The 25,471-nt window shown below is 41.7% G+C and overlaps 1 protein-coding gene across 25 annotated transcripts; it reads left to right on the top strand.

Annotated features, from left to right (window-relative positions):
- The first annotated feature begins 851 nt into the window (after positions 1–851).
- Positions 852–24,281, top strand: LOC106602885 (upstream stimulatory factor 1). 25 transcript variants are annotated; one of them, XR_006769602.1, is made up of 12 exons: positions 865–1,085; positions 1,531–1,623; positions 1,722–1,810; positions 3,617–3,762; positions 3,921–4,034; positions 4,263–4,404; positions 4,625–4,679; positions 5,003–5,061; positions 5,180–5,275; positions 22,908–23,036; positions 23,368–23,473; positions 23,625–24,281. XR_006769602.1 is itself a non-coding variant. In XM_045716859.1 (11 exons), exons 2-11 carry the CDS (start codon positions 1,616–1,618, stop codon positions 9,526–9,528), a joined length of 870 nt encoding a protein of 289 aa, XP_045572815.1. In that variant the 5' UTR covers positions 858–1,085; positions 1,531–1,615; the 3' UTR covers positions 9,529–10,012. The 25 variants fall into 25 exon arrangements, 21 of the variants coding, with proteins under 21 accessions (XP_045572814.1, XP_045572806.1, XP_045572801.1 ...); XR_006769600.1 differs by having other exon boundaries at positions 5,180–5,287; XM_045716859.1 differs by lacking the exons at positions 22,908–23,036; positions 23,368–23,473; positions 23,625–24,281 and adding exons at positions 9,251–9,402; positions 9,520–10,012 and having other exon boundaries at positions 858–1,085.
- The last annotated feature ends 1,190 nt before the right edge of the window (positions 24,282–25,471 follow it).

Below are 25,471 nucleotides of genomic sequence, written 5' to 3'. Positions count from 1 at the left end.
TATGCTTCACTAAGATCAGATTTTTTGTGTTTATAGCAATGGTTATCAACTATACTGCAGGGATGGAACGTAAGTCACATAACCTTTTGGTTGTGGTGGCAGCTGCAGAGAAGTAGTTGTGTGTACGAGATTTTACGCCAGAAGAGTTACAGGGTGTGTTGAGTGGTGTCCCATCCTTTCAGGCTGTTGGTCTGAGGTTTGACTAGATAGATTTAGTGGAGTAGGGAGGTGGGTTTTTAATGAGTGTAGGGTTAGATGATAGGGTATTGGTTGATTTATTTCCTTTTTTCCAAGCAAAGTATTAGGGAGTTATACTCCAGTGTAGTTGGTAGTGGTAATGCAACATTTATTGGATGCCAACCACCTCGAAGATATCAAACAAGGCTGAATATCCCCCTTGGTTCCAGGAATCAAACGGGCCGTGAGCAATTGGAAACGAAATAGGAACTGTGAAAATCACGGCAGTGCAGTGGAAAAGCCGCCATGATTAATTTGCTTCAATACAGCTCACCAGCGTGAAGTAATAAAACCCAGAAATTAGTTACCTTTGTTTTGTTCAGCCATTCCTATGTGGAAAATGAATGGGGAAAGAATAGGGTTTCGGGATTAACGGCAAAAATTAGGTCTGAGGTTTAGGAGATCTTAAAAGTTTGAGATTTAGTTAGTTAACATTAACTTTATAAATTATTTAGCCTTGGTGCTTTTTTACAATTTCATAAATGCTTCAAAATTCACAAAAAGTGATGTTAGCTGATGAAGATGAACACATAGAACAAAAAGTTATCCTAAACCTATGTTTACCACATTCCTTATATTTGGCGTTTATCCCAAACCCTTACAACAACAAAAAAACAATAGGCTATGTCCAACGCACCATGGCGGAGTTAGTACCTACAAAAGACGCCATTACTGCTCTATATTGGAAACGACAGGCTGTGATCGGTCTTGGGTTAGTTATTTAAAAAAATCGGTACAGGGCTTCCATCTTTGAGGACATGTAGAGCGGTCACTCGACTATCTTGTCAATATAATATATAATCTTTGTCTAATGGATGGGTGGACTAGCTGCGCTACAATATTTACGGGTTAGTTTGGCATCAACTTGATTAAATACGCATTAAACGTGTCGGTATGATGAGCTCGCGATTTGGGGAGATTCTCCCTTGCTTTTCTAACGAATTTTAGCGCCGATTGGTTGTTTGCAAGCTAACTAGCACATTTTCCTTGTTTACATTGCTAACGATAGATAGCTAGCTAACCATTTTCGAGTCCTGCCATGCAGTGTTTGAGGTTTCGGATTGAATTTGAGTTGGTATCGTAGCTAGAACATATTGAAATCACACACACTCATTTGTATTTGTCAATTAATACTGCTTAAATATCTATATTTACGAGGGGTGCCTAGCTAATTCGTAATTGTTGTGGACTGTATCGAGTACTTAATTAGCTGGCAAGCCAGTTAGCTTTACAGTGCGAGATAAACATGCCAATGTTTTTCATTCTTGTTTTTAATATAGCCCTAATTTACAGATTCTGGTAAATAACGTTATAGGTTAAACTGTAGCGGACAGATTCGCCTTTGCTGTTTTTTAAAGGCATAGAGCAGCAAACCGAGATGAAGGGGTAAGTGTGGCAGAAAAAGCGTTCGTTAATGGACAATCAACCTTTTGTTTTGTGTTGTCTACTGGCTGACTGTTGCCGCCTCCTCTCCTGTACCACAGGCAGCAGAAGAGCCCTGATGACGACGGTGACGTGCCCATAATCGATGAAGGTGAGCACCATAGAGAGTATTCTATGATTTATCATAATGGTGAGAACTAACTACTTTTGTTATAAACTGCACAGAAATATAAACGCAACGATTTCATTGATTTTACTGAGTTGCGATTCGGGGCGGCATGTTAGCTTAGTGGTTAGAGCGTTGCCCTGAACAAGGCAGTTAACCCGGTAGGCCGTCATTGTAAATAAGAATTCGTCCTTGCCTAATTAAATAAAAAAGGAAATCCAGTATTTTGAAATAAATGCATTAGGCCCTAATCTATGGATTTCACATGACTGAGAATATAGATTATTTTAACCTTTTATTTAACTAGGCAAGTCGGTTAAGAGCAGATTTGTATTTACAATTACAGCCCATTGTTTCCTGGTAGGCAAACTGCTTTGTTCAGGGGCAGAACAAAGTATTTTTTACCTTGATTCGATCCAGCAACCTTTCGGTTACTGGCCCAACGCTCTAACCACTAGGCTACCTGCCGCCCTATCTGTTGGTCACCAATACCTTGAAAACAAAAATAATAGGGCCTCAGGATCTCATAACTTTTTTTGTGCATTCAAATTATCATAGATAAAATGCAATTTAGTTTAATTGTCTGTAGTTTACGGTATGCCTGCCCATACAATAACCCCACTGCCATCATGGGCCACTCTGACATCATTGACATCAGCAAACCGCTTGCCCACACGATGCCATACACGTGGTCTGTAGTTGTGCGGCCGGTTCAACGTACTGCCAAATTCTTTAAAACGACGGAAGCGGCTTATGGTAGAGAGATGAACATTTAATTCTCTGGAAACCGCTCTGGTGGAGATTCCTGTAGTCAGCATGCCAATTGCACACTCCCTCAACTTGATACATCTGTGGTGTTGTGTGATAAAACTGCGCATTTTAGTGGCCTTTTATTGTCTCCAGCACCTGTGTAATGATCATGCAGTTTAGTCAGCTTCTTGATATGCCACACCTGTCAGCTGGATGGATTATCTTGGCAAAGGAGAAATGCTCACGAACAGGGATGTTTAGATAAAACATCTTTGTGTATGGAATGTTTCTGGGCTCTTTTATTTCAGATCTTAAACATGGGACCAACACTTTACGTGTTGTGTTCTATACTTTTGTTCAGTGTAAACTATATACGTCCTTTGCATTGCTTCACTGAATGGTCAATGTGATGTCTTTTTTACTGAAATGACCTAGGCCCTATCGTTTCCCAAACTCAATCTTGGGGACCCCAAGGGGTGCACATTTTGGATTTTGCCCTGACACTACACAGCTAATTCAAATAATCAAAGCTTGATGATTAGTTTATTATATGAATCAGCTGTGGAGTGCTAGGGCAAAAATAAAAACTTGAGGACCGAGTTGCCCAATAGACTCTCAATTGAGTATTCTAGCTTTCAATCTGTTCCCATTTTACGACAGTCTGTTCCTATCTGTGGCTCCTTTTTTGTTGCTTTGAGTAATAATATTTGTCTTGTGCTGGAGCAAGAGACTTCTTGTTCTGCCGAGTTGTCTCTCATACATCCTGCTAATGTTAATGTAAAAACTGGTTAGTCAGGTTGATCTGGTTTATTACTTTGGGGGACCAGTGGCACTTCGGTCTAAGTCACTGCATCTCAGTGCTAGAGACGTCACTACAGACCCGGATTCTGTCCCGGGCTGTATCACAACCGGCCGTGATCGGGCTTCCCCTAGGGCGGCACACAATTGGCCTAGCGTTGTCCGGGTTAGGGGAGAGTTTGACCAGGGTAGGACGTCGTTGTAAATAAGAATTTGTTCTTAACTGACTTAAATAAAAACTTTTTTTTTTTTAACTAGTAGACTCTCCTGTCTCGCCCTCAGGTGCTGTTGCCACGGCCGACGACCCAACTGCCATCACCACCATCCAGTCTGCAGCCACCTTCTCGTCTGATCAGCCAATCAAGTACCTGTTCAAGACAGAAGGAGGCGGGTTGCCGGTAGGGGAGTTGTACCCTCCCTCAGGGCAGGTAGAAGGGACTTTGCATGCTGCACACACAGTCTGTCCCAATTTTCTCCCTTCCCCTTGGCCCTAAACCTTCGATGTATGCACATCTGTAATGTTGAAGGACCAGATTCTGTCCTAGCGATCCCTTTACTGACCCCCCCCCCTTCCCCCTCTGTTCAGGTGACGTACCGGGTGATCCAGGTGTCTGATGGACAGGTGGACGGACAGACAGACGGCGCCTCTGCTGTTAGCGTGGTGACAGGCTTCCCCGCAACGACACAGACTGTCACACAGGTACAACCCTTGGATGGTGTTGAGACACACAAAATTCACAAGTTTGCTTTGTCTCACATATATCATCCCCTTTGGCTGGAGTGCATCTCTTGATAAAGTTTCACCCATCATTTCCTTTCCCCACACACTTTATTGTGCATGCAAGCATACTACCAGCGGTCCATTCACTTTATTAGTTGGATCTGTTCCTTTCTAAAATATCTGTCATGTGTGTTGTCTGTCTGTCAGGCGGTGTTTTCCCAGTCTGAGGGACTGGAGGGGGAAGCCTCAGAGACTCACTACTACTACCCTGTCACTGACGCCACACAGGCTACCATGGTTGAGAATGTACAAGCTCCAGAAACACTGCTCACTCAGAGCACACCCACCGGTCAGTTGAAATGTCATTCAGACATGTCCCAATTAGCTCCCTGCCCCATCCTTCAATGTTGGCATATCTGTAAGACATGTTATACCTAATCAGGAGACTTCAGATCTGCAAAAACCGAAGGGTTAGGTCCAAGGCCAAGGTGGAGGGAGTGAATCTGGGCCAGCTGAAATAGTCAATCTGTACATTGTCTGTTTGCTTAATCGTGCCCTGTGTCTTCCAGGTCAGCTATATGTGATGATGTCCCCACAGGACGTGTTGGGCGGAACAAACCAGAGGTCCATAGCACCCTCCACAAAGATATCTAAAACACAACATCACATCCTCTCTGTGACCAGGTTATGATATGACATAACCCATCACTGACTAGGCCTTCAGGCCTTCATCAAGGGAACTGGGGTTGTCCAATAAGAAAAGCTAATTTGGTTTCCCATTGCAAAATGTTACAAAATGTTTTCTGTTGCGTGACCTAATGAACACGACCCTAGTTAAAATAACACATGACATTGCCAATAGTATTTGATACCTGGTGAATGTGGTGATAGGTCTACATGTTGTACATTTGGGCTACTGTTTTGAATCTTCTTTTTCTATTCTACAGCAAGTCAGAGCCTCCTCGTACATCTAGAGATGACAAGAGACGAGCCCAACACAATGAAGGTACTTGAAAATACAGCAGTACTGTGACATTGAAAATGTTCCAAGGATGTTGATCTGTGAAGTCTTGTTTAATATTTGTTCAAAACATTTTATAGCAACTTTTTTAATCTGTCCCCAGTTGAGCGCCGACGCAGAGATAAGATAAACAACTGGATCGTCCAGCTGTCCAAAACCATCCCAGACTGCACCCTCGATGCTACGAAGAATGGGCCAGGTGAGTTCCCAGGTACTCAAGTCAAGTCTTCATATTTTATTCAACTGGTATACGTTTTCACATGGACGCATTTCTGAGATTCTTTTTCTAGTCCTCCTTTCTTACATTTACATTTTAGTCATTTAGCAGACGCTCTTATCCAGAGCGACTTACAGTAGTGAATGCATACATTTCATTTCATGCATTTTTTTATTTATTTATTTTATATTTTTGTACTGGCCCCCCGTGGGAATCGAACCCACAACCCTGGCGTTGCACACACCATGCTGGCGTTCCTGATTATTCTCCCTTAAAAAATACTTTTCAGATAACTACATCTGTTTTCTTCTAAAAAGCTGTTTTCTCACCTAGCTGATGAATGCGCTCACACAGTATGTTGCCTGTACAACTTATTGAAATGTTTCTATGACCCCCCCCTTTCAAACAGGCCCATTTTTACCACATTCTTCCCGCATAAGCCTTTTGTACCTCCCACACGCATGCGGGTGAGGAGTGGGAGTAGGGGTGTGCATATGTGGGTGGGAGTCTATTTTAATAAATACATTGATATACACCATCACAAAGAAATCCATTATTAGTTTATTTTGGCAGGTCGTATGAAACAAGACAAATAAAATGTGTTTTCAAAGGGATAGAATAACTTATAATATTTTACCCTTTTTTTTCTCCCCAATTTCGTGGTATCCATTTGTCTCATCGCTGCAACTCCCGTCCGGACTCGGAGAGGTGAAGGTTGAGAGCCGTGCGTCCTCCGAAACACAACCCAACCAAGCCGCACTGCTTCTTCACACAATGCCCGCTTAACCCGGAAGCCAGCCGCACCAATGTGTCGGAGGAAACACCGTACACCTGGCGACTGTGTCAGCGTGCACTGCGCCCGGCCTGCCACAGGAGTCGCTAGTGCGCGATGGGACAAGGACATCCCTGCCGGCCAAACCCTGTTCTGAACTGACTTGCCTAGTTAAATAAAAAATTATTGATACACACAGGAAACTGTTGAGCGTAAAAAACACAGCAGCGTTGCAGTTCTTGACACAAACCGGTGTGCCTGGCGCCTACTACCATACCCCCGTTCAAAGGCATTTACATTTGTTGTCTTGGCCTTTCACCCTTTGAATGACACACATACACAATCCATGTCTCAATTGTATCACGGGTTAAAAATACTTTAACCTGTCTCCTCCCATTCATCTCCACTGATTTTGAAGTGGATTTAACAAGTGACATCAATAAGCGATCATAGCTTTCACCTGGTCAGGCTGTCATGGAGAACTTGTTTTGTACTGTATACTCAAATCAAATTTTATTGGTCACATATTTAGTAGATGTTATCATGGGTGTACAGAAATACTTATGTTCCTAGATCCAGCATTGCAGTAGTGTCTTAACAATTTACAACAATACACACATGTAAAAGAATGGAATTAAGAAATATATAAATATTAGGATGAGTAATGTCGCAGTGGCATTGATGAAAATACATTTAGAATAGAATACAGTATATACATATGAACTGAGTAAAGCAGTATGTGAACTTTATCCAAGTGACCAGTGATTCTATGTATATGGGCAGCAGCCTCTAAGGTACAGGGTTGAGTAACTGGGTGTTAGCAGACTGATGGCCTTGAGAGAGGAGCTGTTTTTCAGTCTCTCGGTCCCAGCTTTGCTGCACCTCTACTGACCTTGCCTTCTGGATGGTAGCAGAGTGAACAGGCCGTGGCTCGGGTGGTTGAATTCCTTGATGATCTTTTTGGCATTCCTGCAGCACATTGGGTGTCCTGAAGGGCAGGCTGTGTGCCCCAGTGATGCGTTGGGCAGAGCCCTGCGGTTCCGAGTAGTGCAGTTGCCGTACCAGGCGGCGGGACATCCCAACAGGATGCTCTCAATTGTGCATATGTAAAAGTTTGTGAGGGTTTTAGGGGCTAAGCTGAATTTGTTGCTGTTGTTTCCTACCTGGGGGGTGGCCTGTCAGGAAGTCCAGGACCCAGTTGCACAGGGCGGGGTTCAGACCCCAGATGGTGTTGAATGCTGAGCTATAGTCAATGAACAGCATTCTTACATAGGTATTCCTTTTGTCCAGATGGGATAGGGCAGTGCCATGGCGATTGCATGGTCTGTGGATCTATTGGGGTGGAATGCAAATCGAACTGGGTCTATGGTGTCAGGTAAGGTGGAGGTAATATAATCCTTAACTAACCTCTCAAAGCACTTGATGATGAAAGAACTAAGTGCAATGGGGCGATAGTCATTTAGTTCAGTCACCTTTGTTTTCTTGGGTACAGGAACAATGGTGGACATCTTGAAGCAAGTGGGGACAGCAGACTGGGATAGGGAGAGATTGAATATGTCCGGAAACACTCAAACCAGCTGGTCTGCGACTGCTCTGAGGACGCGGCTAGGGATACCATCTGGGCCAGCAGCCTTGTGAGGGTTAACACGCTTAAATATCTTACTCTAGTCGGCCATGGAGAATAAGAGTCCACAATCCTCGGGGAGTCGGCTGCGTTGATGGCACTGTGTTATCCTCAAACCGGGAAAAGAGGCTGTTCAGCTTGTCCAGGAGCAAGACGTCAGTGTCCGACATGGCTGGTTTTCCTTTTGTAGTCAGTGATTATCTGTAGACGCTGACACATACAGTGGTTCCTCAATTTAAAGTTTTGAGATTATGCCGCAGGACTTAGAGGTAATTTGTGGTTTAGTACGTTACCCTGCATCACTGCTTCATTGCTCCAGACCACCGCAAGGGGGAGTTAGAGCACTGATTATGCTTTTGGAAGCTTTAAAAAAGTTATATTATATTATTAAGATATATGTTGACTGAAATATAAAAAGCAAGTGATGTTTGCTAAATAATCAAGTTGATGGCGTGGTCATATAGCCTCAGCACCTACTGAGTGATTCACTCATTCATGGCATTGGATCAAAATAAATTACCAACATTCTTTCTGATAGTCGAGAAGTAGAAAATAGAAGTGATTATAAACTCAGCAAAAAAAGAAACCTCCCTTTTTCAGGACCCTGTCTTTTATAGACCTAGATCTATGAACACTTAAAACCAGGAGTCAGGGTTAGTGCTTTGTGTATATTATTGGTTATCCTGACCTGGATGCCATGTGTTATAGTCTCTGAAAGGAAAAATATTACCATTTTACTTTCATAATGCATCCTTGTAAGGGGTTAATAATAATTGCAGGGTTAATAATAATCTCTTTATTAATAATTATATAAAAACCCATTAGATGTTCTCACAGACCAGATTTTCCATAACGAAAAATGTCCCTTAGATATTCATTTTAGAATCCTCCAATCCTCTAACTTTTAATCATTGGCGAAGAGTCAAGTCATTGGCGGAGAGTCAGGTGGCATTGGCGAAGAATCGGGCAGAGAGCGACCTGTCTAAATTACACAAGCAAAAAATATATTACGTTTTATTTGGAATGGCAAGCCAGACAAAATTTAAAGAGCATATTGTCTCACGCCATTTTCAAGAATGGCCTTTTTCCCTTTATTCAGATTACAACCGCTTACTTTCGGTTATTTGAAAATGAAATTATCTCCAAAATATTGGAATTCTTTTTAAACGAGGACATGAAAATGAGATTGAACTGGAATACTAAAGAAGCCATCCATCCACCCATTATGGGCTATTAGCAGGACAATAGTGTCTTGCCAAGGAGGAGGGTAGGGGGAGAATTGTATTGTCAATTTCTCAAGCCAAAGCGTCTTGATTGCCTTCACCAGTTCATCTTTGCTTGTAGGCTTGGCAGAGTTACGGAGGAATGTTTTCAGTTGATGCCAAAACAAGTTTGATTGGGTTTAAATCAGGAGACCTACATGAAGAGATGAAAAAATATATTTTTAGATATACTGTAGGTCTTTTTATTTATTTTTATTTTACTACATAAAGGTCTACTTACTCTGCTGGCGTCTTGACCCAGTTTATGCCCTCATTTGCATTGCAAACCTGGGCGGCAGTGTGTTTTGGTCCGAGCAGACCCTTTTCCGGCTTACAGGCAGTTTTCATCAAGCCAGCTTCTTTCTATGGTGCTACCCGTTCCAGGGTTAGGACTGTAACCACTAGAGGACTTGAACATGAGCTGGAGCTGAGAGGATCACCAAAACTAAAGGTATTTTGGTTTCAGTCCATTTTCCCCCAAAATAATGTATATAGCCTATCAATGTGTAGGCATACCGTGTAATAAAATCGATAATTGTGTACTAAAAACGTTAATGTGTTTTTTCAGAGCATATAACCATGCAACCAAAGGGCTAGGCAACGGGCTGCACTGAGAAAATGCATGATTCCATAGAATACCAACTGGGATGGATCCTGAAATACCAGTGAACCTCCAGGTGTTCATCATTAATACTGTGTCTCAGAAGTTTCTGTCCATGACTGATGCAACCCGAAAAGGCATTAAAGACAGAGTTAATGAGTACTTGAGGTCACCGAGAAAGTCTGGACATGGCCTGCTTGCCCTTATGTAAGGAATTAGGCACTTTACCATGTTTACTATGTACTGTAGGATATGTTTACTTGTCAAACTGCACAGTAGCCTAATAAACATATACAGTTGGCTTCTATTTTCAAAATGCTTTAAATGCTTAATTATCCAAATGTTTAAAGTGTGTGTGGGTGACCTCATGCAACTGCAAAATGTCAGATGAAGGAATACTGTACAGTATATGCTTTATCAACATCTTAATGCTTTCGTTAATAAAATAATTATAAAAATACTCTTTCAAACTGCTAATGTTTATTTTGTTATGGATCCATAATGAATTACTATGGGAATAAATATCACTGAATTACATAACTATTGGAATAAAGTAGGCTAATGAAGGTCAGCAAATTGTTGCTTACTGGATCACCCAAAGTCATCCAATTGTTCTAATAGGATTTGAAGCAATAGCCTACCCGCATGTGGTCAACTATTTCAGTGCCGTTTTGCGCTGCTCTGAGACCAGCATGGGGACTGGTCTTGATAAATCAATGAGATTCATCACTTAGCTAAATAGTTGGGAAAAGATTTTCGATGTATCGATTCCATGGCACATGGTTTATGAATTGACATGTACTTTTCCGTTCCTCCTGAAAGCCCTAATCTGCTCACTTAAATGAATAGAGATCCTGGTAATGGTGCTACAGTATGTTATAGCATGATCAACGTGATGATGGGCTATTAGCAGGACTATAGACTCTTCAACCTTTACAAAAAGATAGCTCGGCTAAATGTCTCTAAAGTCCAAACCTCATGCAACCGCAAAATGTTGGATAAAGCATATATGGTAACGTATTTCTTCAACATCTTTATGCTTTTGTTAATAAAATAATGATAAAAATAGAAGTGAATAGAAGAGGCAAGTGGAAGGGGGAAATATGTTTTCAAACACTTGTTTTTCACAAGGGTTCTTAGCAGGACAATATCAAATCAAATGTATTTATATAGCCCTTCTTACATCAGCTGATACCACAAAGTGCTGTACAGAAACCCAGCCTAAAACCCCAAACAGCAAGCAATGCAGGTGTAGAAGCACGGTGGCTAGGAAAAACTCCCTAGAAAGGCCAAAACCTAGGAAGAAACCTAGAGAGGAACCAGGCTATGAGGGGTGGCCAGCCTCTTCTGGCTGTGCAGGGTGGAGATTATAACAGCACATGGCCTAGATGTTCAAATGTTCATAAATGACCAGCATTGTCAAATAATAATAATCATAGTAGTTGTCGAGGGTGCAACAAGTCAGTAACACAAGAGTAAGTGTCAGTTGGCTTTTTCATAGCCGATCTTTGAGAGTATCTCTACCGCTCCTGCTGTCTCTAGAGAGTTGAAAACAGCAGGTCTGGGACAGGTAGCACGTCCGGTGAATAGGTCAGGGTTCCAGCAGGTCTGGGACAACAGGTCTGGGACAGGTAGCACGTCCGGTGAACAGGTCAGGGTTCCATAGCTGCAGGCAGAACAGTTGGAACTGGAGCAGCAGCACGGCCAGGTGAACTGGGGACAGCAAGGAGTCATCAAGCCAGGTAGTCCTGAGGCATGGTCCTAGGGCTCAGGTCCTCTGAGAGAGAGAGAAAGAAAGAGAAAGAGAGAATTAGAGAGAGCATATTTAAATTCACACAGAACACCGGAAAAGACAAGAGAAATACTCCAGATGTGACAGACTGACCCTAGCCCCCCGACACATAAACTACTGCAGCATAAATACTGGAGGCTGAGACAGGAGGGGTCAGGAGACACTGTGGACCCATCCTGATGAAAGCCCCGGACAGGGCCAAACAGGTAGGATATAACCCCACCCACTTTGCCAAAGCACAGCCTCCACACCACTGGAGGGATATCTCCAACCACCAACTTACCATCCCGGGACAAGGCTGAGTATAGCCCACAAAGATCTCCGCCACGGCACAGCCCAAGGGGGGGCGCCAACCCAGACAGGAAGACCACGTCAGTGACTCAACCCACTCAAGTGACGCACCCCTCCCAGGGACGGCATGGAAGAACACCAGTAAGCCGGTGACTCAGCCCCCGTAATAGGGGTAGAGGCAGAGAATCCCAGTGGAAAGAGGGGAAACCGGCCAGGCAGAGACAGCAAGGGCGGTTCGTTGCTCCAGCCTTTCCTTTCACCTTCACACCCCTGGGCCAGACTACACTTAATCATAGGACCTACTGAAGAGATATGTCTTCAGTAAAGACTTAAAGGTTGAGACTGAGTCTGCGTCTCTCACATGGGTAGGCAGACTATTCCATAAAAATGGAGCTCTACAGGAGAAAGCCCTGCCTCCAGCTGTTTGCTTAGAAATTCTAGGAACAATTAGGAGGCCCGCGTCTTGTGACCGTAGCGTACGTGTAGGTATGTACGGCAGGACCAAATCGGAAAGATCGGTAGGAGCAAGCCCATGTAATGCTTTGTAGGTTAGCAGTAAAACCTTGAAATCAGCCCTTGCCTTAACAGGAAGCCAGTGTAGGGAGGCTAGCACTGGAGTAATATGATCACATTTTTTGGTTCTAGTCAGGATTCTAGCAGCCGTATTTAGCACTAACTGAAGTTTATTTAGTGCTTTATCCAGGTAGCCGGAAAGTAGAGCATTGCAGTAGTCCAACCTAGAAGTAACAAAGGCATGGATTAATTTTTCTGCGTCATTTTTGGACAGAAAGTTTCAGATTTTTGCAATGTTACGTAGATGGAAAAAAGCTGTCCTTGAAACAATCTTGATATGTTCTTCAAAAGAGAGATCAGGGTCCAGAGTAACGCCGAGGTCCTTCACAGTTTTATTTGAGACGACTGTACAACCATCCAGAATAATTGTCAGATTCAACAGAGGATCTCTTTGTTTCTTAGGACCTAGAACAAGCATCTCTGTTTTGTCCGAGTTTAAGAGTAGAAAGTTTGCAGCCATCCACTTCCTTATGTCTGAGACACAGGCTTCTAGCGAGGGCAATTTTGGGGCTTCACCATGTTTCATTGAAATGTACAGCTGTGTGTCATCCGCATAGCAGTGAAATTTAACATTATGTTTTCAAATGACATCCCCAAGAGGTAAAATATATAGTGAAAACAATAGTGGTCCTAAAACGGAACCTTGAGGAACACTGAAATTTACAGTTGATTTGTCAGAGGACAAACCATTCACAGAGACAAACTGATATCTTTCCGACAGATAAGACCTAAACCAGGCCAGAACTTGTCCATGTTGACCAATTTTGGTTTCCAATCTCTCCAAAAGAATGTGGTGATCGATGGTATCAAAAGCAGCACTAAGATCTAGGAGCACGAGGACAGACGCAGAACCTCGGTCTGACGTCATTAAATCTAGACGTTCCGCTAGCGGAACACCTGCTCCAATATCCAATGATAGGCGTGGCGCGAATTACAAATTCCTCAAAAATACAAAAACTTCAATTTTTCAAACATATGACTATTTCACAGCATTTTAAAGACAAGACTCTCCTTTATCTAACCACACTGTCCGATTTCAAAAAGGCTTTACAGCGAAAGCAAAACATTAGATTATGTCAGCAGAGTACCAAGCCAGAAATAATCAGACACCCATTTTTCAAGCTAGCATATAATGTCACAAAAACCCAGAAGACAGCTAATTGCAGCACTAACCTTTGATGATCTTCATCAGATGACACACCTAGGACATTATGTTATACAATACATGCATGTTTTGTTCAATCAAGTTCATATTTATATCAAAAATCTGCTTTTTACATTAGCATGTGACGTTCAGAACTAGCATACCCCCCGCAAACTTCCGGGGAATTTGCTAACAATTTACTAAATTACTCACGATAAATGTTCACAAAAAGCATAACAATTATTTTAAGAATTATAGATACAGAACTCCTCTATGCACTCGATATGTCCGATTTTAAAATAGCTTTTTGGTGAAAGCACATTTTGCAATATTCTAAGTACATAGCCCAGGCATCACGGGCTAGCTATTTAGACACCTGACAAGTTTAGCCTTCACCAATATCAGATTTACTATTATAAAAGTTTGATTACCTTTTGTTGTCTTCGTCAGAATGCACTCCCAGGACTGCTACTTCAATAACAAATGTTGGTTTGGTCCAAAATAATCCATCGTTATATCCGAATAGCGGCGTTTTGTTCGTGCGTCCCAGACACTATCCGGAATGGTAAATCAGGGTCGTGCGCATGGCGCAATTCGTGACAAAAAATTCTAAATATTCCATTACCGTACTTTGAAGCATGTCAACCGCTGTTTAAAATCAATTTTTATGCAATTTATCTCGTAAAAAAGCGATAATATTCCGAGCGGGAATCTCCTTTTCGGCAAACATAGGAAAAATCACAAAGACGGGGGCGGCCAGGTCACGCGCCTAAGCCCACAGTCCCTTGATCGGCCACTTGACAAAGGCGATAATGTGTTTCAGCCTGGGGCTGGGATGACGACATTCTGTTTTTTCCCGGGCTCTGAGCGCCCATGGAAGACGTAGGAAGTGTCACGTTAGAGCAGAGATCCTTTGTAAAAGATAGAGATGGCAAAGAAGTTCAAGAAATGGTCAGACAGGCCACTTCCTGTAAAGGAATCTCTCAGGTTTTGACCTGCCATTTGAGTTCTGTTATACTCACAGACACCATTCAAACAGTTTTAGAAACTTTGGAGTGTTTTCTATCCAAAGCCAATAATTATATGCATATTCTAGTTACTGGGCAGGAGTAGTAACCAGATTAAATCGGGTACGTTTTTTATCCAGCCGTGAAAATACTGCCCCCTAGCCATAACAGGTTAAAAGGTAATTTACCACCTTCACAAGTGCAGTCTCAGTGCTATGATGGGGTCTAAAACCAGACTGAAGCGTTTTGTGTACATTGTTTGTCTTCAGGAAGGCAGTGAGTTGCTGCGCAACAGCTTTTTCAAAAAATGTTTGAGAGGAATGGAAGATTCGATATAGGCCGATAGTTGTTTTTATAATTTCTGGGTCAAGATTTGGCTTTTTCAAGAGAGGCTTTATTACTGCCACTTTTAGTGAGTTTGGTACACATCCGGTGGATAGAGAGCCGTTTATTATGTTCAACATAGGAGGGCCAAGCACAGAATGCAGCTCTTTCAGTAGTTTAGTTGGAATAGGGTCCAGTATGCAGCTTGAAGGTTTAGAGGCCATGATTATTTTCATCATTGTGTCAAGAGATATAGTACTAAAACACTTTAGTGTCTCCCTTGATCCTAGGTCCTGGCAGGGTTGTGCAGACTCAGGACAACGGAGCTTTGGAGGAATACGCAGATTTAAAGAGGAGTCCGTAATTTGCTTTCTAATGATCATGATCTTTTCCTCAAAGAAGTTCATGAATTCATCACTGCTGAAGTGAGAGCCATCCTCTCCTGGGGAATGCTGCTTTTTAGTTAACTTTGCGACAGTATCAAAAATAAATTTCGGATTGTTCTTATTTTCCTCAATTAAGTTGGAAAAATAGGATGATCGAGCAGCAGTGAGGGCTCTTCGATACTGCACGGTACTGTCTTTCCAAGCTAGTCGGAAGACTTCCAGTTTGGTGTGGCACCATTTCCGTTCCAATTTTCTGGAAGCTTGCTTCAGAGCTCGTGTATTTTCTGTATACCAGGGAGCTAGTTTCTTATGACAAATGTTTTTAGTTTTTAGGGGTGCAACTGCATCTAGGGTTTTGCGCAAGGTTAAATTGAGTTCCTCGGTTAGGTGGTTAACTGATTTTTGTCCTCTGACGTCCTTGGGTAGGCAGAGGGAGTCTGGAAGGGCATCAAGGAATCTTTGGGTTGTCTGAGAATTTATAGCACGACTTTTAATGCTTCTTGGTTGGGGTCTGAGCAGATTATTTGTTGCGATTGCGAACGTAATAAAATGGTGGTCCGATAGTCCAGGATTATGAGGAAAAACATTAAGATCCACAACATTTAGACACGATGTGGTCCCCAAAACACCTCTCTGACATAGGGTCCTCCATATCTCTTGATGATGTCATTGAATGTCTCGACAGCTTTGATCCATGCCTGGGCCTGCAGCACGCAAAGTTCTTTGTTTGTCAGACTAATCATTGGGTCGAAACTACAGAACAGTAGATATCGAGAACACACATGGTTAATGTTCTGAAAAAAAAATATATTATATATATATAAGATGTTTTACAGAGCATTCCATAAGTCCACTCAAGTTTTTTCAACTGTCTTCTGACTGTGATTAGAGTGATGTTAATTGCCTTTGCCGATCGCTCATCATCTTCAACCATCAGTCCATCTTACCGAGTCCACCAAATGCATTGTTTTAAGTACTCTAAAACCAGTTTTGCCCCAATAAAAAAAATGCATCAACCCCTACAAATATATAAATGTATTATTAACACTGCAATATAATTGTATAAAAGCCCCTTAGATATTAATGTAGAATCCTTTATATTTAATTAGATCTATACTGTACAAGGACATTTTATTGATCTTCCAGTATTTTCATTTAGAGATTCCGGTAAACTCTTTGTTTCCTTTTATGTATTTTACCAATTATTATTGGATTATTCACCACGGCAACCAACGACATGTCTTTCTTAGTTTGGTTGGCTTTTTTGCAGAATTCAAAGCCTGCTACGCTTGTGAAAAACAAAATGCCTCCAGCTGTTTTTATATAATTATAATGCAGGGTTAATAATAATAATAATCATTGGATAACAGATCACTATCACAAGAGATCCCAAGAGATCTCCTCGGTTATCGTCACAGCCGTGTATATATCCCCCCTCAAGCGGATACCAAAACGGCCATCAAGGAACTTCACTGGACTTTATGCAAACTGGAAACCATATATCCTGAGGCTGCATTTATTGTAGCTGGGGATTTTAACAAAGCTAATTGAGAACAAGGCTACCTAAATTCTATCGGCATATCAATTGCAGTACATGAGCGACTAACACGCTCGACTATTGCTACTCTAATTTCCGTAATGCATACAAGGCCCTCCCCCGCCCTCCTTTTGGCAAATCTGACCATGACTCCATCTTGTTGCTCCCCTCCTATAGGCAGAAACTAAAACAGGAAGCGCCCATGCTTAGGTTTATCCAACGCTGGTCTGACCAATCGGATTCCACGCTTCAAGATTGCTTCGACCACGTTGACTGGGATATGTTCCGGGTAACCTCAAAGAACAACATTGACGTATATGCTGACTCGGTGAGCGAGTTTATAGGGAAGTGTATAGGAGATGTTGTACCTACTGTGACTATTAAAACCTTCCCTAACCAGAAACTTTTGCAGCATTCGCGCAAAACTGAAAGCACGTACCCCCGCATTTAACCATGGCAAGGCGACTGGAAACATGGCCGAATACAAACAGTGTAGTTATTCCGTCCGTAAGGCAATCAAACAAGCAAAGCGTCAGTATAGAGACAAAGTGGAGTCGCAATTCAACGGCTCAAACACGAGACGTATTGTAACGGGTGTCGTCGTAATGAGACCAAGGTGCAGCGGAGGATGTGTGTTCATCTTAGATATTTAATTGAAAAAGAGAACACTACAAAAAATAAACAAAAGACGACAGCAAAACAGTCCTGTTAGAAAAAAAACTCTCAACAGAAAACAATCACCCACCAAAACCCAAAGGAAAACCAGGCTACTTATGTTTGACATCCAATCAGCAACAACGAACTACAGCTGTGCCTGATTGGGAGCCACACACGGCCCAAAACAAAGAAATACAAAAACATAGAAAAATGAACAAAGAACAAAAAACCCCTCTCTATGGCCAGGGCGTTACATGTATGTGGCAGGGTCTACAGAGAATCAAGGATTACAAAAAGAAAACCAACCCTGTTGTGGACATCGACGTCTTGCTTCCAGACAAATTGTAAAAAATCTTTGAGGACAATACAGTGCCACCTACGCAGCCCGCTACCAAAGACTGTGGGCTCTCCTCTGTGGCCGACGTGAGTAAAACATTTAAACATGTTAACCCTCGCAACGGGGCGATAGTCATGGGATGCCGGGCCCAGAATGCGCAGACCAGCTGGCTGGTGTGTTTACGGATATATTCAGTCAATCCCTATCCTAGTCTGCTGTCCCCACATGCTTCAAGATGGCTACCCTTGTTCTTGTTCCCAAGAAAGCTAAGGTAACTGAACTAAATTACTATCGCCCCGTAGCACTCACTTCTGTCATCATGAAGTGCTTTGAGAGACTAGTCAAGGATCATATCACCTCCACCCTACCTGTCACCCTAGACCCACTCCAATTTTCTTACCGCCACAATAGGTCCACAGACGATGCAATCGCCATCACACTGCACACTGCCCTATCCCATCTGGACAATATACCTATGTAAGAATGCTGTTCATTGACTACAGCTCAGCATTCAACACCATAGTACACTCCAAGCTGAGCCTTGACCCCGCCCTGTGCGGAGAGATTGAAAAACAGCTTCTATCTCAAGGCCATCAGATTGTTAAACAGCCACCACTAGCACAGAGAGGCGGCTGCCCACCTACAGACTTGATATCATTGGCTACTTTAATAAATGGAACACTAGTCACTTTAATAATGCTACTTTAAGAATTATTACATATCTTGCATTGCTCATCTCATATCTATATACTGTATACTTCACTATCTATTCTTTACTATCTATTGCATTTTACCTGCTCTGTCACTGCTTATCCATATATTTTATACTTATATATTCTTATCCCATTCCTTTACTAGATTGTGTGTATTAGGTTTTGTTGGGGAATTGTTCGATATTACCTGTTAGATACTGCTGCACTGTCGGATCTAGAAGCATAAGCAGTTCACTACACTCGCAATAACATCTGCTAACCATGTGTATTTGACCAATATCATTTTACTTGATTTGAAGTTAGTGTGTGAGAGAGAGAAAGAAAGAAAGAAAGAGGATCGAAACAGATACAGTAACGCGTGGAATATAGCAATAAGAATGTCAGTATAATATGCAGGGCAGATCACCTCCTGTTACCCTACTCAGACTTTGAATAATGGTGTGTGTTCAATTATGTGTGACATTGTGGCATTTAAAGCATATTGAAGATAGAAGCAATAGGATTTGAAGCAATAGCCTACCCGTGTGTGGTCAACTATTTCAGCACCGTTTCGCGCTGCTCTGAGACAAGCATGGGGACTGGTCATGATAAATCAATGAGATTTTTATTTTCACTGAATCTCCATTTGGGTATTGGTTAGCCTATAGTTAGGTTGTGGAAATGTTAGGATTATTTTGCTCTTAGTAGCCTACTCCTGATCAGTTACATTGTACAGAGTTTTGTTTTTCTTCGAATAGAAGCACCATAATATTAATCAAATTAATGGAGCTACATTTCTTAAAATCAATCCCATATACTATGTTCTTACAAAAAAGGTTTTAAATTCTCTAGTACAGCCAATATTTAAAAAAGTCAAATGCTTCTCAGATGCCCTCTGGTGGTCAAACTAGCACTAACTAGCATCAATGGCAACAATGGCTGACACTTGTAACGTGCCATAGAATTCTGCGGTAGCCTGCAAGGTGTGCTGCAGTACAATGCAACTTTTAAAGGAAGGACCACTGTACATCTCGTGTCTGAGCCGTTGAATTGTGACCCCACTTTGTCTCTGTACTGATGTTTTGCCTGTTTGATTGCCTGTTCGGCCTTATTCCCAGTCACCTGGCCATGGTTAAATGCGGTGGTTTGCGCTTTCAGTTTTCCACAATTGCTGACATCTATCCACGGTTTCTGGTTTGGGTAGGTTTTAGGAGTCACAGTGGGAACATCATCCCCTATACACTTCTTGATGAACTCAGTCACCGTGTCCGTGTATACGTCAATGTTATTCTCAGAGGCTACCCGGTACATATTGCAGTCCGCGTGATCAAAAGACTCTTGAAGCATGGCTTCCGATTGGTCAGACCAGCGTTGAATAGACCTTAGCACGACCTTAGCGCTTCCTGTTGGAGTTTCTGCCTATAAGAAGGGGGGAGCAAAATGGAGTTGTGATCTGATTTGCCGAAGAGAGGGCGGGGGAGGGCCTTGTAGGTGTGCCTGAAGGGGGAGTAGCAGTGGTTGAGCGGTTTTCCAGCACGAGTATTACAGTCAATGTGTTGATAGAACTTCGGTTGTGTTTTCCTCAAATTTGCTTTGTTAAAATCCCCAGATACAATAAATGCAGCCTCAGGATATGTGGTTTACAAATAACACAACAACAAAAAAATACTGCAAAGTTGCTTCGGAGCTAGAAGCAGAGCTGCCATGTCTGTCAGCGTCATCTTATCTTTGCATAGAAACCCAAATAAAAGCATGTAGATAAAAATATGTAATGTTTGCTAGAATAGAGGTTTAAAATCAGCTTCATATGCATATTAGCCAATACATATGGCATAGCCTACACATATAGCATACCTTGCAAAACAATATTCAATAAAAACAATTGTACAATGTGCTCTGCAATAAGATTACCAAAGATTGATTTCTAAACCAGATGAGTTCTCAAATAGCAGCTGCCCAGTGTTGGATGCATTGGAATATAAGGTATGGAAATGACAAAGAGCCTGTAGGATTATAGAAAAAGCAGTTGGGAAATAAATGTTCAGTGAATACAAGTATATTTAGGTGGTTTAAATTATTAACTTTCCTACTAAACTTCTAAACATTGACGGTGCCAAAGTCTTGCCAATCCTTTTATTATTCTACTAACTATGACTGAGTGTGAGACGTTTTCCACAATGTACGTTTCATGCATATACTGTACATTCAAACTGTCTATTCGAACAAAGAACACCATCACAAATAGTGTTTCACCATTTATTGAGAACTAAGACAAATGGCAAAGGTGTCTCGGGCAGTATTTGAAGTATCTAAATATAGTGTAACCTACCAATCAATGTATATCAAGTGCCGAGGAGGGCATAATCTTACAATGTTTCAGTCCATAAATGAGAGTTTTACCGTCTATGTCAAAAGCCTGGGCCTCTGATGGAGACTAGAACTGTCATCAACGTATGCTTCAGTATTCACCCTTCTCGCTAGGAGCATTTGTGCGCCCAGGCCCCTAGTGAGAGATAATGAATAAAAATGTTCAATCAAGAATGTATCTGTAGTTGGTTGGTGTTCTCAAACTCTAAAATGCAATAGACTGTGCAAGACAAAACCCACAAAGAAAAGACAACAGGCAAATGCGTATTCATATGGGGTCCCAATGTCTAAATGGTGACGCCAGGTCTAGTTCAAACTGCAGTAGGAGTGAAACGGCCCATGCTTGGTGAATAGCACTTGGTTGATCTATGGGACTAGGACATAGGAGGGCATAATAGATCATGTGAGAGACAAGAATTCATCAAATAAATCATCACAGCAAGGGAATGTAGTTTGTGAGCTAGAAAATGAACATCCTGACAGTCTGAGGCAGGGTGCTCTGCAATCACCTTACTCCAACTATTGACAGAGATAATGTGGGATTTCTTATTTGTCAGTATGAAATAAATTAGTGGGTCCTGCATTGATGACTTAGATTTACACTACTTGTCCTATAGATGTTTGTAGTCAAATTACTTGTAATAAACTGATAGCTAAAACACTCTTACCTCAATTAACCCATACCCCTGGACATTGACTCGGTACCCCTTCTATATAGCCTCGTTATTGTTATTTTGTTACTATTTTTCATAGTTATTTAGCAATTTTTTTGGTACTTTTTAAAAACGCTGCATTGTTGGTTAAGGGCTCGTAAGTAAGCATATCACGGTAAGGTTGTATTTGGCGCATGTGACAAATAAAACTTGATTTTATTTTGATTTGACATGCTATCTAGTGATAAAACTTTCTGCTCCTGCTAGCTAGCAACATATATATTTGTTGTAACTAGCAAGCTAGCTACATTACTTGCTGTGTTCTAAGTTGGGAGTCATTTTACAGCTTGCGTTGATGGTATCACGTTTCTATAACTAAATAGTTAGATTACAAATAAATAATAAGACTTTGCTTGAGGAGTTTGTCGGACAGAGCTCTCAAGATCACTAGGTGTCTACTACCTTAGATAAGGATAACGTGATTGGCAGACATGATCAGCAGAGATGCTACACAAGTTTAGTACCAGCAGTGTTTGCCTGTCCAGCTAGCGAACATAAAAGTAAGTATTTTGAGAACATTTGCAAGAACTGACCTTGTGTTCAGAATAATTAAATATACACAATATGTAAAGGTCAGCTCCTCCCTCAACAGAGATGTATAATCTCGAAAACTAAAGGAGATTGGTGGTGGTCCGTAGCAAGCTATGTAGATCGCTTTGTATAAAAGTGTCTGCTAAATGGCATTATTATTATACTGAACAAAAATATAAACAACATGCAACAATTTATAAGATTTTACTGAGTTACAGTTCATATGAGGAAATCAGTCAATTAAAATAAATTCATTAGACCCTAATCTATGGATTTCACATGACTGGAACTACAGATTTGCATCTGTTGGTTACAGATACCTTAAAAGGAATGGGCCTCAGGATCTCATCACGGTAGTTCTGTGCATTCAAATTGCCATCGATAAAATGCAATTGTGTTCATTGTCTGTAGCTTATGCCTGCCCAAACCATAACCCTACCGCCACCATGGGGCACTCTGTTCACAACGTACGGCATACACGTGGTCTGCGGTTGTGAGGCTGGCTGGACGTACTGCAAAATTCTCTAAAATGACGTTGGAGGCAGCTAAGCATGGTAAATAAATGTACATTAAATTCTCTGGCAGCTGGTGGGTATTCCTGCAGTCAGCATGCCAATTGCACGCTCCCTCAACTTGTGACATTGTGTTGTGTGACAAAACTGCACATTTTATAGTTGCCTTTTGTCCCCAGCACAAGGTGCACCTGTGTAATGATAATGCAGTTTAATCAGCTTCTTGATATGCCACACCTGTCTGGTGGCTGTATTATCTTGGCAAAGGAGAAATGCTCACTAACAGAGATGTAAACAAATTTGTGCACAAAATTTGAGAGAAATAACCTTTTTTTTGTGCGTATATAACATTTCTGGGTTATTTTTTTATTTCAGCCTATGAAACAGCCTATTGCATGTTGTGTTTTATAATTTTGTTCATTGTATATATCAAGGCATGATGCCAGTGCTGTGACCAGTGTGGTGTCCTCCTGTCCTGTCTGTTCCCTACAGAGTAAAGGAGGGATCCTGTCCAAGGCTTGTGACTACATCCAGGAGCTGCGTCAGAGCAACGCCAGACTGGGGGAGGACCTGGAGAATCTGGAGAGACTACGCATGGACAACCAGTTGCTCAGACAAGAGGTACTGCAGCAGCTCAGATTGTTCCCACTCAAACACACAATCACCATGTTCAAGGGGATCTGTCTGAGCAATGTGCTGCACAGATTTTCTAACCTTGACCACATAACAACTAGTTGCAGGGGAACTGTAGACCAGTGATTCATCTGCAGCACCTTGCTCAGACTGATCCTCTCAAACATGCTAAAGATCTATACGTAGCCAAAGAAACCTCGATGATGCATTACATGAATCTTAATAGTAGTGAGCGGTGTTGGTCAAGAGCTGGTGATGTGGGTTACTATGACAACTCACAATCATACCACATTAACATATTCCTTTTTCCCACTCACAGGTTGATGATTGGAAAACCAAGAACCAGATGATGAGAAGCCAGCTGAGACAGAATGGCATTGTGGGAGCAGCAGGTGTAGATCCACAGTGAGGGATAAGTGACAAAGGTGCCTGTACGAGGGCTCTGTTTGAATTGTCAGAAAATACACCCTCCTTTCCTCACTTGAGGTAGTAACTGATCTATATGTGATTGGAGAGGTGAAACGTAGGGTCCCAATGACACCAACCCAGTCATCTTATATCTGTAATTTCATCTAGGAAGGATGTATTTGGAAAGCATTCGAACAAGGTCTAGGATGTTGTGGGCAACTGTTGGAATACGACAACATTGGTCAGTGGAGGCGGTTGTATGCAGAGGGTTGCTTCCAACAAATCTGGACTGCACTTTTTTGGGATCTACTCCGTGATGTATTTTTCTTCCTTGACAATTTTATGGACTCCCTATGATCATGGACATTCATCCTACCTAGAAAAACACTTAAGCTACACAGCATAATACTCATGTCTGTGTTCTTTATCACCTTTGAAATAAAATGTATTTTGTGATCCCTCAAACAACTTGCCCATATATGGGTATTTGTACGCTCTTGCCACACAGTATTTGAAATAAAAAATGTGATGCCTTTTATGTTTGAAATAAAATATTTTATGAAAAGGCTTATTTAAATGCTAGACTGAACCAAACACCATGTCTGTTGGTTGACTGTTTCACTACCAGCTGACTGACACTGGTGTTCTACATCAGTTTGTATCAGTCACTGAGCAAACAATGAATTTGATGGTTCTTTGTGTATTTTTAGTTTTCCAAAATTTGGACTAACCTATTTCTGACGTTAATACCACCTTCAGCCTCTAATATTATTTTGTGTTATAGGTTGATTTGTTGTAATTTCTATTAAATCCGTCTGAAAGAAACATCTTGTTTATTTAAAGACACTGAAAATGAAATCAACTTATGGTATTAACAATCTGTCACTATCATGAGTGGACAATGTACCTTGAATTCAGCTATGCTGATTGAGTGAGACTTATAATAATGTGGGTGTGCTTATATTTGTCCTATTTCACACATGTACAAGTGTGTATTATACACTTGTGAATTGGAAATGTTTTTTTTTGCATATCCCATCTCACGCTGAGAGTGGGTTCACAGCCAGAGTTTGCCATTATCAATGCCAAACATGGAGCAATTAGGGTTAAATTCCTTGCTCTCAAGGGTACATGGACGGATTTGTCACCTTATCAGCTCTGGGATTCAAACTAGTGACATTTCGGTTACTGACCCAAAACTGTTAGGCTACCTGCCGCCCTTTTACTTTCAAGTCAGTCAAGTTTATTTGTCATATGCAAAATACACATGGTACACAGTACAATTAAATACATGCAGGTGTTATGATACTGATGGTTTGTCCAGACTGATGGTTTGTATGGTTGTGGCTACCAGTACAGCTCCATCTAGTTGTCGCGTAGGGAATAACGGTTGACAATTATAGAATTTCAGCTAAGCCTAACCCTTTTCCTAACCTTAACCTCATTCTCCTAACCTGTTACGTTAATTATCCTCACCTGCCACGTTAGTTCTCCTAACCTGCTATGTTAATTATCCTAACATGCCACATTAATTCTCCTAACCTGCTATGCAAACAAACCACCAGAGTAAGTAAAAAAATATTTTTTTAAAAGCTCAATGGAATAAAATAGAATACATTTAGCAGAAATATAAATACAAGGAAGGTACTCAAAACAAATTTGCAGTAGGATATTTACTAGCCCCAAGGTTCGCCATAGTGCCCTATAAGCTCATTATAAAACTCACCGCCCTGGGTCTGAACTCCTCCCTATGCAACTGGGTTCTGGACTTGCTGACGGGCCGCCCCCAGGTGGGGAACGTAGGAAACATTACCCACAACGGTGCATCCTCAGTTCCCTCCTGTATTCCCGTATTATACCCACAACTGCGTGACCTCACATTTCAAACTCCATCATCAAGTTCTCTGACAACACAACAGTAGTAGGCCTGATTACCGACAAGGACGAGACAGCATACAGTTAGGAGGTAGGAACTCGGACGGCGTGGTGCCAGGTAAACAACCTCTCCCTCAACG

This window comes from Salmo salar, chromosome ssa04, assembly GCF_905237065.1.
Source record: "Salmo salar chromosome ssa04, Ssal_v3.1, whole genome shotgun sequence".
In the NCBI taxonomy this organism is placed as follows: Eukaryota; Metazoa; Chordata; class Actinopteri; order Salmoniformes; family Salmonidae; genus Salmo; species Salmo salar.
The sequence above is the reverse complement of the archived record's forward strand: the minus strand, read 5'-3'. Positions and strand labels throughout refer to the sequence as shown.